The 13598-nt window shown below is 42.9% G+C and overlaps 1 protein-coding gene across 1 annotated transcript in view; it reads left to right on the top strand.

Annotated features, from left to right (window-relative positions):
• LOC147674083 (transcription initiation factor TFIID subunit 4B-like) overlaps window positions 1-13598 on the top strand; it is a 1347443-nt gene that overhangs the window by 348483 nt on the left and 985362 nt on the right. The window contains exon 8 of the mRNA XM_086945146.1: window positions 13108-13204. Within this exon, the coding sequence (XP_086801272.1) occupies window positions 13108-13204 (97 nt within the window). The remainder of the gene's footprint in view (window positions 1-13107; window positions 13205-13598) is intronic.

The following is a 13598-nucleotide window of genomic DNA, read 5'->3' as shown; positions in this document are numbered from 1 at the left end:
GTAATGCTTCACAGTGCATCTAGTGATTCGGTTTCTCTCCAAGTCTGTGAAAATGTGGTCTGTCCCTAAAGTCCCTTGTGCCAACATTATGGCCAGAATGCTGCTGTGGACGGGCAGTTGCAGTCAGGCTAGGGAGCAGGTTCAGTCCTTAAAACAAAGATCACATGTCCAAAATGAAACCCACTGACCAAACAGGATGAGAACCCAACCCGATTACTTCAAACACAAGTTAGGTGGGATTCTCTGGTGGAGTAGCGATATATGCCCGAGTCATGCTCTTAACTGAGAGGGCAATGGCCACAGGTGCACTCTTGCAAGCATCGGTTGCAGTCTTAAGTTAAAAATATGAATTCTTGCTTGCGATAGTTAGTTCAACGCATTGTTTTTTGTAAAGTTATTCATGACCGTTGGGACAATAGAGAACATTCCACAGCAGCTGCGCTTCCCTCATGTTGTCCAGTTGAAGTCTGCACAGGCACCCCTGCGGACCTCTCTCTAGGTCAGGGAAGAGGGCTGAGATGCTTTTGCGGCCTCGATGCTTGCAGCTGGGATATATGTACTAAGCGCAAAGGAGTTCACCCCAGGTTTTCGCTGTATGAATAACCCCCTGTACTTCACAGTGCAGGTTTCGTTCAAAGTACTTAATCAGTCCTTTCTCGGGCAGCTCTTTTTGTTACATTTGTACAAGGATATATAAACACAGCCCAGTAGAACCTTCATACATCTTTGGCAAACACATGTTTGAACCAACTTTAATATTCTGGGCTATAGAGACAGACATGATCCCATCAACTTACCTAGAGATAGTATTCATCTTGAATGTAACTATGCTAGAGATTGTCACGCAAATTTATTTATTATTGTTGTATTGAAGACTGCCAGCCTTTCACCCCAAGTACACTAACATATACAACGGCCCCCCACCCCCCGCGGCGGGATGCCTGGCTTTCACCTTGGGGATGCCCTGTAGGGGCTATCTCACAGGGAAAAGCCAGGACGGGTTTGCAAGGCAAGCGCGGAGATACCCCTTCGGGGGTCGATTCTGGCGCTATATAAGAAACATAATAATAATAATAATAATAATAATAAAATTGTAGCACGTGCTTAACCACTTTAATGTGCTGGATGAACTGTTGACATGCAAATTATTACCTCTACAGTTTGGTGGACATGAATGGTTTATGCACCAAACTGGTGCCAAGGATCCTTCTGGTACAAAATCACAGTTGATACATGAGCGAAAACCTTACCATGCGTCTCAGGATTTGTAATCGGCGTGATGTTCAGTGCGCTCAGCACGCTTAGTTTATAATACCTCAATGTGGTGGGGGGCAAAAGGTCTACTAAGCACAATGGAAAACGGCCTGATTCCACCACTTAAAAGGACACACAGTCTTTCTGCAACAAAATTTGTAGCAAGTGTCACTGTATATTTACATGCTCTACATACTATTAATTGTTATGACTCCTCCTTTTGTCCACAGTGCACGAGTGCACTTGATCCTTCTGATTTTTGTCTTCTAATGTTAACTCTAGACATTTTGGAACGCTGCTCCAAAGATCGACACATTTATACACACCAGCTTTCTTATTTTCTACATTTGTTTCGGGTCTAGCAGGTCCCTCTTCTAGCCCTACACCGAAAAAAAAGCTTCTGCGTCCAGGAAAGTTTGAGTTCACACTGATGGAACTTTGGATGGAACTGACTTTCAATGCCCGGAATACCTTGCTTCCTCAATCTGCCATCTTCTCCGGAGTCTACCGAAGGACACTCGAGGATGATTATATGACAAAGCAATGGATCGCGCTACCTTCCATTTTTGTCTTGGGTGTAATGAGAAACACACCAGAACTGATGACCACGAGTTCTGCACCCTGTGCTTCTCCCCAGAGCATGCCAAGACATCCTGTGGAGCTTGATTCTCCTTCAATTGTAAAAAGACTCTCAGATATCGGAAGGATAGAATGGGGGCACACCACAAGATGTTGTGGGAAGTGTTGCTGGAGACTCTTGGCACTTTTGGAGCCGAAGATATGCTGGGCACTCAGGAAGAAGAGGCAAGCCTTTTCGGCATTACAGTAGGCCATACTCAAGAATGTCCAGAAGGAGTGTTCTCCCATGGGTCAGATATTAAGGAGATCAAGTTCCTTAAGCCAGCATTGCAGCTGACGTCGGCCTCAGAGCTGAAGGCAAAGTTTATGCTATGCATGCACACTCTGCCTCAAGGTAAGTCTTAAGACCCTAAATGCCCAAATGGCTGAGCCAGTGTATTGTTTTTACTGCAGTCAGGCATTAAGCCTGGAACCCCACTGTAAACGTCATAAACATTCGAGTCCAGCACCTGCTGTCAGTATGCCTCAGACTCGAGAGGTTTTGTCAGCGCCCATGAAAGCCTCATCCAAGCCACCAAAGCTTACCATTCTGAACCACCTGCTCAGTACTGATGCACTGAAAAGCTGCACTCTGTATCAAAATCCCCCCACGCAGGCAAATAGCTGCAAAACACCTCATTCTGAGCCGAAGCTGATGTCAAAGACCATCCCACAACTGGCACTTGATGATTCTCTGTTATTTTTTCGGGGTTTTCTTGTCGTGGGTGAAAGGAGAAGCCAACAAAGCGGAGTACTGTATTTTTTTATTTTTTTGTTAATCAAAATTATTTTTATTGAGTTTATTCCATTGCAAGTCAACAACTCGGAGACAGGCCCGCCCAGCATACACAGTTCCCTTTCAACAAGCTGCATTATGCTTCTGTATCTTTGCAGTATTATAAAATACATGAAAGAGTAATGCCTTAATCACCTTACATCAATGTAGGACTTCTGTCCATCTCCCAAGTCTCTTAAACATCAAGAAAATAGTCAAACGATTAGAAATTGGAAAGAAATGCAAAGGAAAAAAGCAACAATCCACTCGCCCCTCAATCAAACCGCAAAGTCTATGCCCTCAGTTATCCTCAGGTGCCAAAGTCTGTTGTGTTATAGATTCTACCCTTCCATGTGATAGCCTACACTTTCTGTGGTCACTTGTGTGAAGATATTGTGGCCTAGGCATGTCTGTCTTTCTTAAAATTGAAATAAATGTAGTGCTCTCGTTCTAGGAGAACATGCCGAAAGGGGAAGTTCCCTAGAGAGAAATGTCACCAATGGACCTCATGCATATTCAACATTTTTAAAATCATCTCTAAAGGTATCTGTCATCCTTTCCATAGTCATCCTTGCCACGGTCGTGTGTGCCACTGTGCCATAGAGGGTGCACCTGTCTTCTTCCACGCCAATGCTAGTGCCATCTTAGCCACCCCTAAACAAAGCCACATGATGTTTCTGTCTTGTTTGGTCTGACGTTTCAGGGAGTTATCTCGCTGGAGTACTGTTTGTATTAGGAGAAGTGCGGCTCCATTGTTGGCTTCCAAATGTAAGCCAGTGACAGTGTGTAAATAAATACACAGTTTTACAAAATGCTCCATCTGAATCACATGATAGTATTTTTAATCCCGCAAGGTAGTATGTGTCCTCAGCAGTTATTGGGTTAATGCCACAATAAGAACTATACCTGTCTCAACCTGGCACTCGTTCTTGTCTATTTTACTCCCTTGCAGTGGCATGTATTGCTATACCACTTGCATTAACAGGGGAGAAATGCGTTTTTCTTTCTGCAGTGAAATAGCACAGTAAGTTGTGGATCTTCTGCTAAAATCCGTATTTAACCTGCAGTCTTGTGTTTGAATCCCTGAAAGAGGTTTTCACAGTAAATGTGCATGAGGCAGATCAGTGTGTTTAACTGCTTCAATTCCAAATGGGCTTTACTCGGTCTTCTCTTCTTCTTTCTAGTCTTTTTTACATTGTGAGTAATCAAAAAAGGTGAAACGTTAAATGCTTAGGGGCAGACAATTGTTATGTTCCATGGCCCCTTTTGTTTTGAAGGTTTTCGCTGCAATGAGGATTTTTTACCCTACTTTCCAGTATCCGAATCTCCAGGTTATCGCACTGTGCTCTGGATTGAGGTTTCCAGCCTTATACTGTAACAGTGAATTTGTATTACTAAACATTTACCTGAAATTGTTTTCAGATATATATAAAAACCTCTAGAAGTTATTTGTCACTCTTTGGTACCTTAACTATCCTTAGACATTTTCTCTTGCAAGACTCCTACACACATTTCTTGAGCGAGTCCCTGCTTAAGTCTAGCTGTTCACTTAAAAGAATAGAAATAGCACTTTCCTGATGGTTGTTAAGCCTGCTAGGACCTTGGCTGATTTTTCGGGCCCCATCTTATACAAGATTCTCATTCTTTTGTGTCATAATAAGCAGGATCTTGATTCTTGTTCTTTTTCTTCCTAAAGTGCTGTCCGTCTTATACACCCTAGAAGGATATTTTTCTTTCTGTTTCTTCTCCCAGTCCGAATGCTTCCTCTGATGAAGCACTGCTTCAACACAGGGCATTAGGAGGACTATTAAATCCTATCTTAACAGGAAATTTTCATTCCAAGCCTCAGCATGTCTTTTTGCCACCTGTTTCCGATTACTGCTAAAAGGACAATTGTAACTGTAAAGATGAGTTCCAGGCAGGATTCCTTCTTCAAGTATTTTATTGGCAACTCTGCAGTCAGGGGACATCAACATCAACCTCTTCAATCCCGGACTCCTCAACCGTCTCTCCAGCCTCCCCGTACATTCCACCCTCAACACTCCAGATCCCCAGTGAAGTCCCCAGTATTCTAACACAGAATACTCCGACATAACACATCTTCCCCCTTAAAGAAAATAAAAAAACTATATACAAAAAAAATAAAAATAAACATATTTAAACAACATTCCCATTTTGCATAAAAACTCATCCACATTTTCCTGCCCAAATTATTCCAGCATATAACCTCTAAATAAATAAACATATTAAAAAACAACATTCCCATTTTTCATAAAATTCATCCACATTTCCCTACCCAAATTATTTCAGCATATAACCTCTAAATAAATAAACATATTAAAAACAACATTCCCATTTTTCATAAAACTCATCCACATTACAACACAACAAACATCTTCCCCCTTAACAATAATATTGATGAGCAAAAGAAAACTATATACACAGATAATTTCTTATACAATTGTCTTCTACAGTTCTTACATCTTCCTCTTCGTCTTCTTTTCCTCACTTCTCAGTCTTTTCCCAGTCACCTGCCTCAAGTTCTTCCACACTCTTCCTGTCAAGGTTCCTATTTCCCTTAACTCTTCCCGGTGATGTACTATCCATCCATCCTATGTTAAATCTACCCTCTCCATTCCTACTCTGGACTGAAACAACAAAATTAATGGCAAACAAACCCCAAATCATCCCAGAACATTTTTCAGGTGACAAAAATGGTTTTAACTTTGTTAAAGTCTTATCCGAATCCGCACACTCCTTGCATTCCCTTACTACTCTTCCCAACTCAATATCAACACCTTCCCACCAAAATGAACTTTCCACTCTCTTCTTTATCCTTACAATTCCAAAAAGTCCTTCCTGACATGAATCTACTACTCTTTCCCTCAAGATTCTAGGTGGTAAGACTTCACCTCCTCTGTAAACAAAAATCCTGATTCCTCACTCAACTCTCCTCTAACTTCCCAAAAACTATTTTCTTCTACTGCATTTCGGTTCCCTTCACTCCAAACTTCAAAAACCTTCACTATTATTTTCTTCATCAACTCATCTTTACCATAATGCAAAAGCCACTCAATTGACTTCTCGAACTCTTCCTCCAACACAGCAAAATGATAGACATTCCACTCATTCCTAAACGGTAAAGGCATTCCTGCTGATGTCAAGTTCCTTGATGCGAATCCAAAAACAACTTCCTTCTCTCCACCATCATCCTTAATTCCTCCCGCTAAATCATCATCTTTAACTCTTTCCGCTAAATCATCATTCTCATCCAACACCATAACCTGCTCTTTTGCATTCGGATTAAGTATTATATCCAAGCTTGCCTGATCTTTCCATCCTAAAACACTAGGTCCCTTTTGCGCAACATACATTCTTCCCTCAGCCACCTTCCTTTTAAACACAAATGTCACATCTCTACACCCCACCATTGGAATGCTTTTCCCAGTGAATCCTCTTGGATTTATATCACTTTCCATTAGATCTTCGCCAATCTCCTTCACAAATTTTCTCTTCCACATATCCAGATTCACAATAGTATATGGCGAACTCGAATCTGCCACTAACATCACTTTTACCCCCGCCACTTCAATTTCACATTGGGGTTTATTTCTTCCTTTACTTTTCCCATCCAAAATAAAATCTCTTATCATAAAAACGTCATCGTCCTCATCTGAATCTTCTTGTTCCCTCAACTCATCTCTTCCCCTTGTCACATACTTTATCCTTGTAGTTTTATCTCTTCTATAACAAACTCTTGCGTAATGACCAATTAAACCACATACAGTACATTTTTGATCTCTTGCTCTACATGCTTGACAGTTCGCTAAATGTGTATAACTTCCACACCTAAAACATGCTAAATTATTTGTGCTTTCTCTATTATATTCATTTCCTGTAGCTTGAAAATATTTCTTCTCCGTCTTCTCTTCGTCAAATTTATCTTTCCTTTCTGCACCAACACTGCTTGCTCTTAAAGTTTTCCTCACAACACACACGTCTTCACTATCTTTTACTTTCTCTTCTTCCAGGGCTGCTTTTGCACATCTGACTGACACTTCAGCCTTTCTTACTACCGCTAACACCTTGTTCAGTGTTCCATCTCCCATGGTCCATAATCTTTCTTGCACCCTTTTATTGTTAGTGAGCATAATGACTTGATCTCTTATTAGTTCTTCTTCTATCTGTCCAAATCTACATTTCTCCGCCATTCTTTTCAACACGCTCAAATAATCATCAATCTTCTCATCCTGTTCTTGCTTTCTCCTGAAAAACTTGTATCTGTCAATTGCCACACAAACCGTTGGTGCATAATATCTCTCTAAGTCGTCCAACGCATTCTCGTATACATCCGTTTCATCTTCGCCTCTTTCCTTCTTTTGCATTCGCACATATTGCCTTATTCTTTCTGGCCCTAAGGAATGTAGCAAAATCCCTTTTTTTATTTCCGGTGTCATTTCTTCATTTTTGATAGTGAACATATAATTATTGAAATACACTTTCCATTCCTGCCATCTTATTTTTGGTTCTCCAGGTTCTGTTAAGAATGGTATTGTTGGCGTTAATGTAAATGTTTGTGGCGCACACATTTCCAGAAATTATAAGTTACGCTTCTAAAAACTTCCCCCTTAGTTAGAGTTGTCCTTCCTTTTCTTGCTTTTATTCACTTCAATGTTGCAATTACGCTCCTCATAAACTTTCCTTGTTTTTTTTTTTTCTCCTTTCCCTTCCTTTTACTCTGATTTTTTTTTTTTACTTTTTCCCTTTGTTGCAATACACTCTTTTAAACAACCTCCAACTCTTAACAGTTTCCTGATGCTTAATATTCGTTTCCTTCTTTAAATGGTAATGGTGGTGTCAAAGTGAACCTCTTTTTCATAATATTCTCAATGCTTTAATAAACTTCTTTTTTTTTTATCCTTCTTCCTCCTCCTTCCCTTCTTTTATCTATCACTTTGTTCCATTATCATTCTTCAAAATAAGCTTTCCGACTTTTAAATTGCTTTTCTTATTCCTTTCATTAGTTTCCTTCTTTTAAACGAATAAGAGTTTTCCCAAATCGTTAAAATGGCCGCCGGCGTGATGACGTCACACGCTAGCCAATCAGCGTGTGTTTACATTCACTTCCTTCTTCACGGGTCAGAGTCGCTCTTCACGCGCCCCTCTTCACGCGCCCTTCTTCACGCGTCACAATCATCAAGACGCTGCTCCTCTTGCTGTTGGGCGCCGACACGCCTCTCAGAGTTCCAATCACCACACGCGCCCCTCAGCTGGCACCACGCGCCTCACAGAGCTTCTTTCTCCGCACGCGCTCCTCTCCTGACTCGCGCTACTTAACGGTAACACAATACTTCCTTCTTTTTTTTATATTTTAAAAGTCACTTATTCCTCACTTCTTCATTCCGCTCACCTCAGTTTATGTCAGTTTCACTATCAGTTCAATTTATCCTCATCCGTCTGTAACTTCCTTCCTCTTCACTTAATTTCTTTCCTTCAAAACTCCATGGGTCCACGCAGAGTTGCCCAATCCTCCGTCGCCAAAATTGTAAAGATGAGTTCCAGGCAGGATTCCTTCAAGTATTTTATTGGCAACTCTGCAGTCAGGGGACATCAACATCAACCTCTTCAATCCCTGACACCTCAACCGTCTCTCCAGCCTCCCCGTACATTCCACCCTCAACACTCCAGATCCCCAGTGAAGTCCCCAGTATTCTAACACAGAATACTCCGACATCACAGTAACATTGCTGGTATCGTTCAAGTTCTTTGCCCTGGGGAATTTGGTGCTTCTTTGACAAAACAACATCAGGCCTTTTTTGTGCAATGCTTCAGTAAGTACTATCTGCAAAATAAATAGTACTCTGTACAACTAAGACATCTCTAGTCTAACAAGCATTTGCAATGCAATAGGTCTCGCATTAGGAAAGTTTGAGCGATTGGTCTTGTAAATGACCATTTTATTATTTGTGTTGGTTTTGAAAATAGCTCAATTAATAGCTTTGTCATTTACAATGCCAATAGTTATAACTTTCGCAAATGTGACAACTATAACCTGGGGTTGCGCTGAGTGATGCTGTGGTGGTGCTGTGGTGGTGCAGAGTGGTGCTGTGGTGGTGCAGAGTGGTGCTGTGGTGGTGCAGAGTGGTGCTGTGGTGGTGCAGAGTGGTGCTGTGGTGGTGCAGAGTGGTGCTGAGTGATATTGTGGTGCTGCTGAGTGGTGCTGTGGTGGTGCTGAGTGATAATGTTGTGGTGCTGAGTGGTGCTGTGGTGGTGCTGAGTGGTGCTGTGGTGGCACTGAGTGATAATGTGGTGGCGCTGAGTGATAATGTGGTGGTGCTGAGTGATGCTGGGGTAGCGCTGAGTGATGATGTGGTGATGCTGAGTGGTGCTGTGGTGGTGCTGAGTGATGCTGGCGTGATGCTGAGTGATGATGTGGTGATGCTGAGTGGTGCTGAGTGATGCTGGGGTGGTGCTGAGTGATGCTGTGGTGGTGCTGAGGTGGTGCTGAGTGGTGCTGTGGTGGCGCTAAGTGGTGCTGTGGTGGTGCTGAGTGGTGCTGTGGTGGTGCTGAGTGGTGCTGTGGTGGTGCTGAGTGATGCTGTGGTGGTGCTGATTGGTGCTGTGGTGGTGCTGAGTGGGAGATGGGGAGAGGGAGAAAAAGGAGAGGAGGGAGAGGGAGAGAGGAGAGCGAGGGGGAGAGAGAGGGGAGAGAGAGACGGAGACGGGGAGAGAAGAGAGGGAAAGGGAGAGAGGGAAAGGGAGAGAGGGTAGAGGGAGGGTAAGAAGAGAGGGGGAGGACGAGAGCGAAGGACTGAGGGGAGAGAGAGGGGAGGGAGGGAGAGAGTAGAGCAGGCAGAGGGGGAGATGGGGAGAGGGATAAAAAAAAGAGCAGGGGGAAGGTAAAGAGAGAGAGATAGGAGAGAGAGGAGAGCAGGCAGGGCCTGGAAATCCGGGAGTGCAAGTTGCTATAGGCTAAAAAGCCAGGCGTCACCGATGACTTTGGTTTTTAAGTGCTTTGCTCAACACTTTCAGGATGGCCCTTGCTGCCTCTGGGCCACATATTGGTACTGTGGAACGAGGACAGATGCATGCTGGGAAGAATGTGCGGCAAATGTGGAATGTGGGCGGGTGAATGAGAAGAGAATGGGCCCCAAATGTCCCTGCCCATGACAAACACATCTTCTCTGCATGCAGAGCACACACACCTTCACTCAGCCACAAACCACATCCCAGCTGGACGCAGCAAACACTGCTAACCATGCCTCCGGCTTTGTTTTTGTTGCCGAATTTGTTTTTACCAGTGAAAAACTTTAAAAATATAGATTTCCCCAGACAGATACGTGACCCTGCCTAGTGAGAAAGTATAAATGTGTTATGTGACAAACACATGTTGTTATCTTATGGTTTTTAAACTCACATAAATAATGAATTGCCTGCGCTTGAAAGCTGATGATACGCACACATTAAAATTACCTCTCAAGTTTCAACATGCTTTCACTGTTAGAAATAGGCGTTCAAAAACCAACGAGGGGTACTAATATTTTAATGCTTATTTAAATGAACAGGCCGTTCACGGTTTGCAGTATTTCACATTAGGACATTTTTCTCTTTTAAAAAAAAACAATAACATACGAGTAATTCCAATTTAATTTGTAGCCTCGAGAAAGCCTCAAGATTTGTACACCAAGAGGGAAACGTGTACAAGCCAGTGCACCACACAACCTAAAGCAACATTTTAGTGGGCAAACAACAACTAAAAAGATTACTGCTTGGCCTGGACATGGACTTGGAAGTTTGTTTAAAATCTGCTATGGATTAATTTTAAAAATAATCAAAAGGCGAAAGAGAGGCAACCAGCTTACTCTTCAAGGCAGATTCAGGCTCTGTGTTCACTTAATACCTAGCATTCTGCGGAGGAAATCGAATTTTAGGTGGCAGTTGTAATTTAGTGCCTGTGTCTATTTAAGAATTGGTCTCCTCATTAAAAGAAGTGCTGAATCAGTGACACTGTGATGCTCACAAGACAGGGCTGATGAAAATCAAGATACGCAGAAGGAACAATGAATAATTAAAAGGTTCAGGTAGGAATCACAGTCGAGGGCTACGAGACACACTAGGGAACTAGATAATAGGACGGAGGCCCCTGAAAGCGAAGCAGGGTGCGCATCACAACTGCTGACGTGTGCAAGGTCATCAGCTCCAGGGCCTCCTGCCCACGGTCACGCTACTGAAAGGCACTGCGAAACCAGAGTGGTGTGGGGCAGAGTGAGTCAGTAAGATCAGGTATCAGGCACATTGCGAGATCGCACAGTATCCCAACGTCTAAGTTATGTTCAGCGAATGATATCACAAGACTTGTGGTGATGCAGGAGACAGAGAGGAGCTTGTGATGATCGATAGACCGAGAAAGAGGAGCTTTAGCCAACCATCCATGTGCTGTACCTGTGTGACTGGATCTCCTGGGTAGTAACTGTCGGCACAGCACTCATGCTGGCAGGCCAAAGTAGACTGTTAGAGGTGCAACAAAAAAAGTTAACCTGCTGCCCCCTACAGTGCACATGGTCAAAAGTACTAATAATGAAAAAAACGAAGACGCAGCTAGCGTTGACCCCCGTCATAGCACTTATTTTGTTCTTTACCTCATGTGCACAACAGGCCACGCTGAGGAAGGTGGGGAGGGAAGGAGCAGGACGGACAGCTGGGGAGGTGGATGGAAGGGTTGTGGGGATGGTTGGCGGGGGTTGGTGTTGGGTGGGTAAGGCTGCATGAAGGAGCCAGAGGAGGCAGGGAGAGTGCAATCAAGAGGAGACTAAGTAGAAAAAAACACACACACTTATATGGAGTAGGCTGATGAAAGTAAAATAAATAAACTGCACCAGGAATTCGAAAGGAATGGCTGAAATATTAAAGTAGCTCTGGGGCCGGCACAATCCTGTCTGAGGAAAATGTCTAACGATCAACTCTCTGCACACTTAACGAGAAGGTCTGTTATCAGCTCTTCCCCGCGTTCCCCTTGATCTCCTAATTGGAGCTTTAGCGAGTCCTGGAAGCAAATAGGCAGCACATTGTGCGAGAGGGAGGGGGCCACGGAAAGAGAGAATGTGTGAATGGGAGTGACGGAAAAACGCCCGCATTGGAATGAGGCTCAAATGCATTCTTTCCCTGCAAAATGTTTTGTGAACGAGCATAAAACCAAGACAGAAGTGTTTGTAGTCGCTTCGGAGAGGAAGAATGTCATCAAAGGTTAAATACATCAGTTTGCTGAAAATCAAAGCTTGTCCCAGCAGGCGGGGGCGGGGAGCAGAGCTGAGCAGAGCCTTTGAAGAGCCAGAGTCACGGCCTGCGGCCGTGAATAAGTGACGGCGGGGGCGGAAAGAGAGGAACAGATGGCGCGGCCGTGAAGTGCAGGCGGGGGGCGGGGAGCAGAGCCTTTGAAGAGCCAGTCAGTGAAAGGCTGATAGGCAGAATAGGCAGAAGCTCGTGCACGAGGCGTGCACTTCCGAAAATCCGGATCGTAAAAGTCAGCTTTGTGGATGGACGGCATTAGGTCTCTCTCTACGCGAGACCTAAAAACCTGTCTGTGGTATTGGATGGCCTGCTCTGACATTTTACCACTTCCAGATGGACCAGTTTGAAAGGGGCAGTGTGCGGGCCAGGGTTTTTGATACTGCCACTGCACCCTAGACCAAAACAAGTGGCCCACACACTGGCCCTGCCTAGCCGGCCCATCTAGCAGTGGCTTTACAACTCTTGTCTGTCTGGTGTTGTGTTTCTTTCTATAGTTTACATTGTTATCTCCTACAAGTTTGCAAAAGGATAGACACCTGGCCTTAGGAGTTATCTACTGTTACGTCTGTGGTACGGTGAAGCCTGTTGCCTATTTCCAGACCTCGGTCTACTCACTGTTGGTAATTTGCTTTTCTTTATTGAAAGATTTGGTGCACAGCTTCTTGGAGTAGATAGCATAGTGGCATGCATAATATGGCATACATTTGTGCACCAGCTGTCCACTGCTTAGCTGCACAGCAGTTTCCAGCCGTAACCACATACCTGTCAGAATACTCAACCAATATTAACTCTAAATTGTAATGTAATTTGATAAATGTCTAACCAAAACCATCCCAGTCCTGTACTTAACCTAACATGTTGAAATGATTAAGAAAAACATTTTTCAATTTTGAATGAATTTTCTTAAATATTGCTTAATGTTTGAATTGTTAATTTCGTCTTTATTTAAAAAAAAAAAAATTGTTAAATGTCTAAACTTTTGATTTTCAGTCATCATTTGCATTATCTGCTTTCATTTGCATTTTTCTTAATTGTCTTTTCTTCGGGAATTGTTTCCTTTAATATTGTCTTAGATTTCACATAGCATCAAAATAATGCTATCATACATCATGAAAATGTACTCATTGGAGAGGTTTAATTTACAATGTAATTAAAGTGTGTTTTAATTACAGATTTGTCATTCGTCTCAAACTTTGAGCCACCCACCGACATCGTGCAAGTCAGCACAGAGTAGAATGCCCGTTTTATCTCAGAGCAGCAGACCCCAAGGTACTAATATATTAGAATACATTCTGATTGTGATCTTGTTTGGTCATGATATATTATATTTGATGTAACTCTGTAGTATCATACTCTGTCATTGAGTTGTAAATTAATTTTGTTGAATAATTTGATGCGTGTACTGGAATCTAGATTGTTTATGCATCAAGCTTTCAGTGGAATTATTTGTCATGGATTTTATGAACACTGTAGGATTCACCAACTATGAATATTTTGTCTAATTATAAATTATACTGAATCGCAACACGAGGCTCTCACCCTTAGCTGGGTTCATGCTCTACAGACACCTACACATTCATGCATTGCACTGCAGGTCGCTGGCTGTTTTGTTTTTTGGGGAAGAAGAATAAGGTCTTGGGAACTGGGTTGGTCTTGATGTTAT

The sequence above is a fragment of the Lissotriton vulgaris genome, chromosome 12 (genome assembly GCF_964263255.1).
Source record: "Lissotriton vulgaris chromosome 12, aLisVul1.2, whole genome shotgun sequence".
Lineage (NCBI taxonomy): Eukaryota > Metazoa > Chordata > Amphibia > Caudata > Salamandridae > Lissotriton > Lissotriton vulgaris.
Note: the sequence above shows the minus strand (reverse complement) of the source record. Positions and strands in the feature narration are given on the sequence as shown.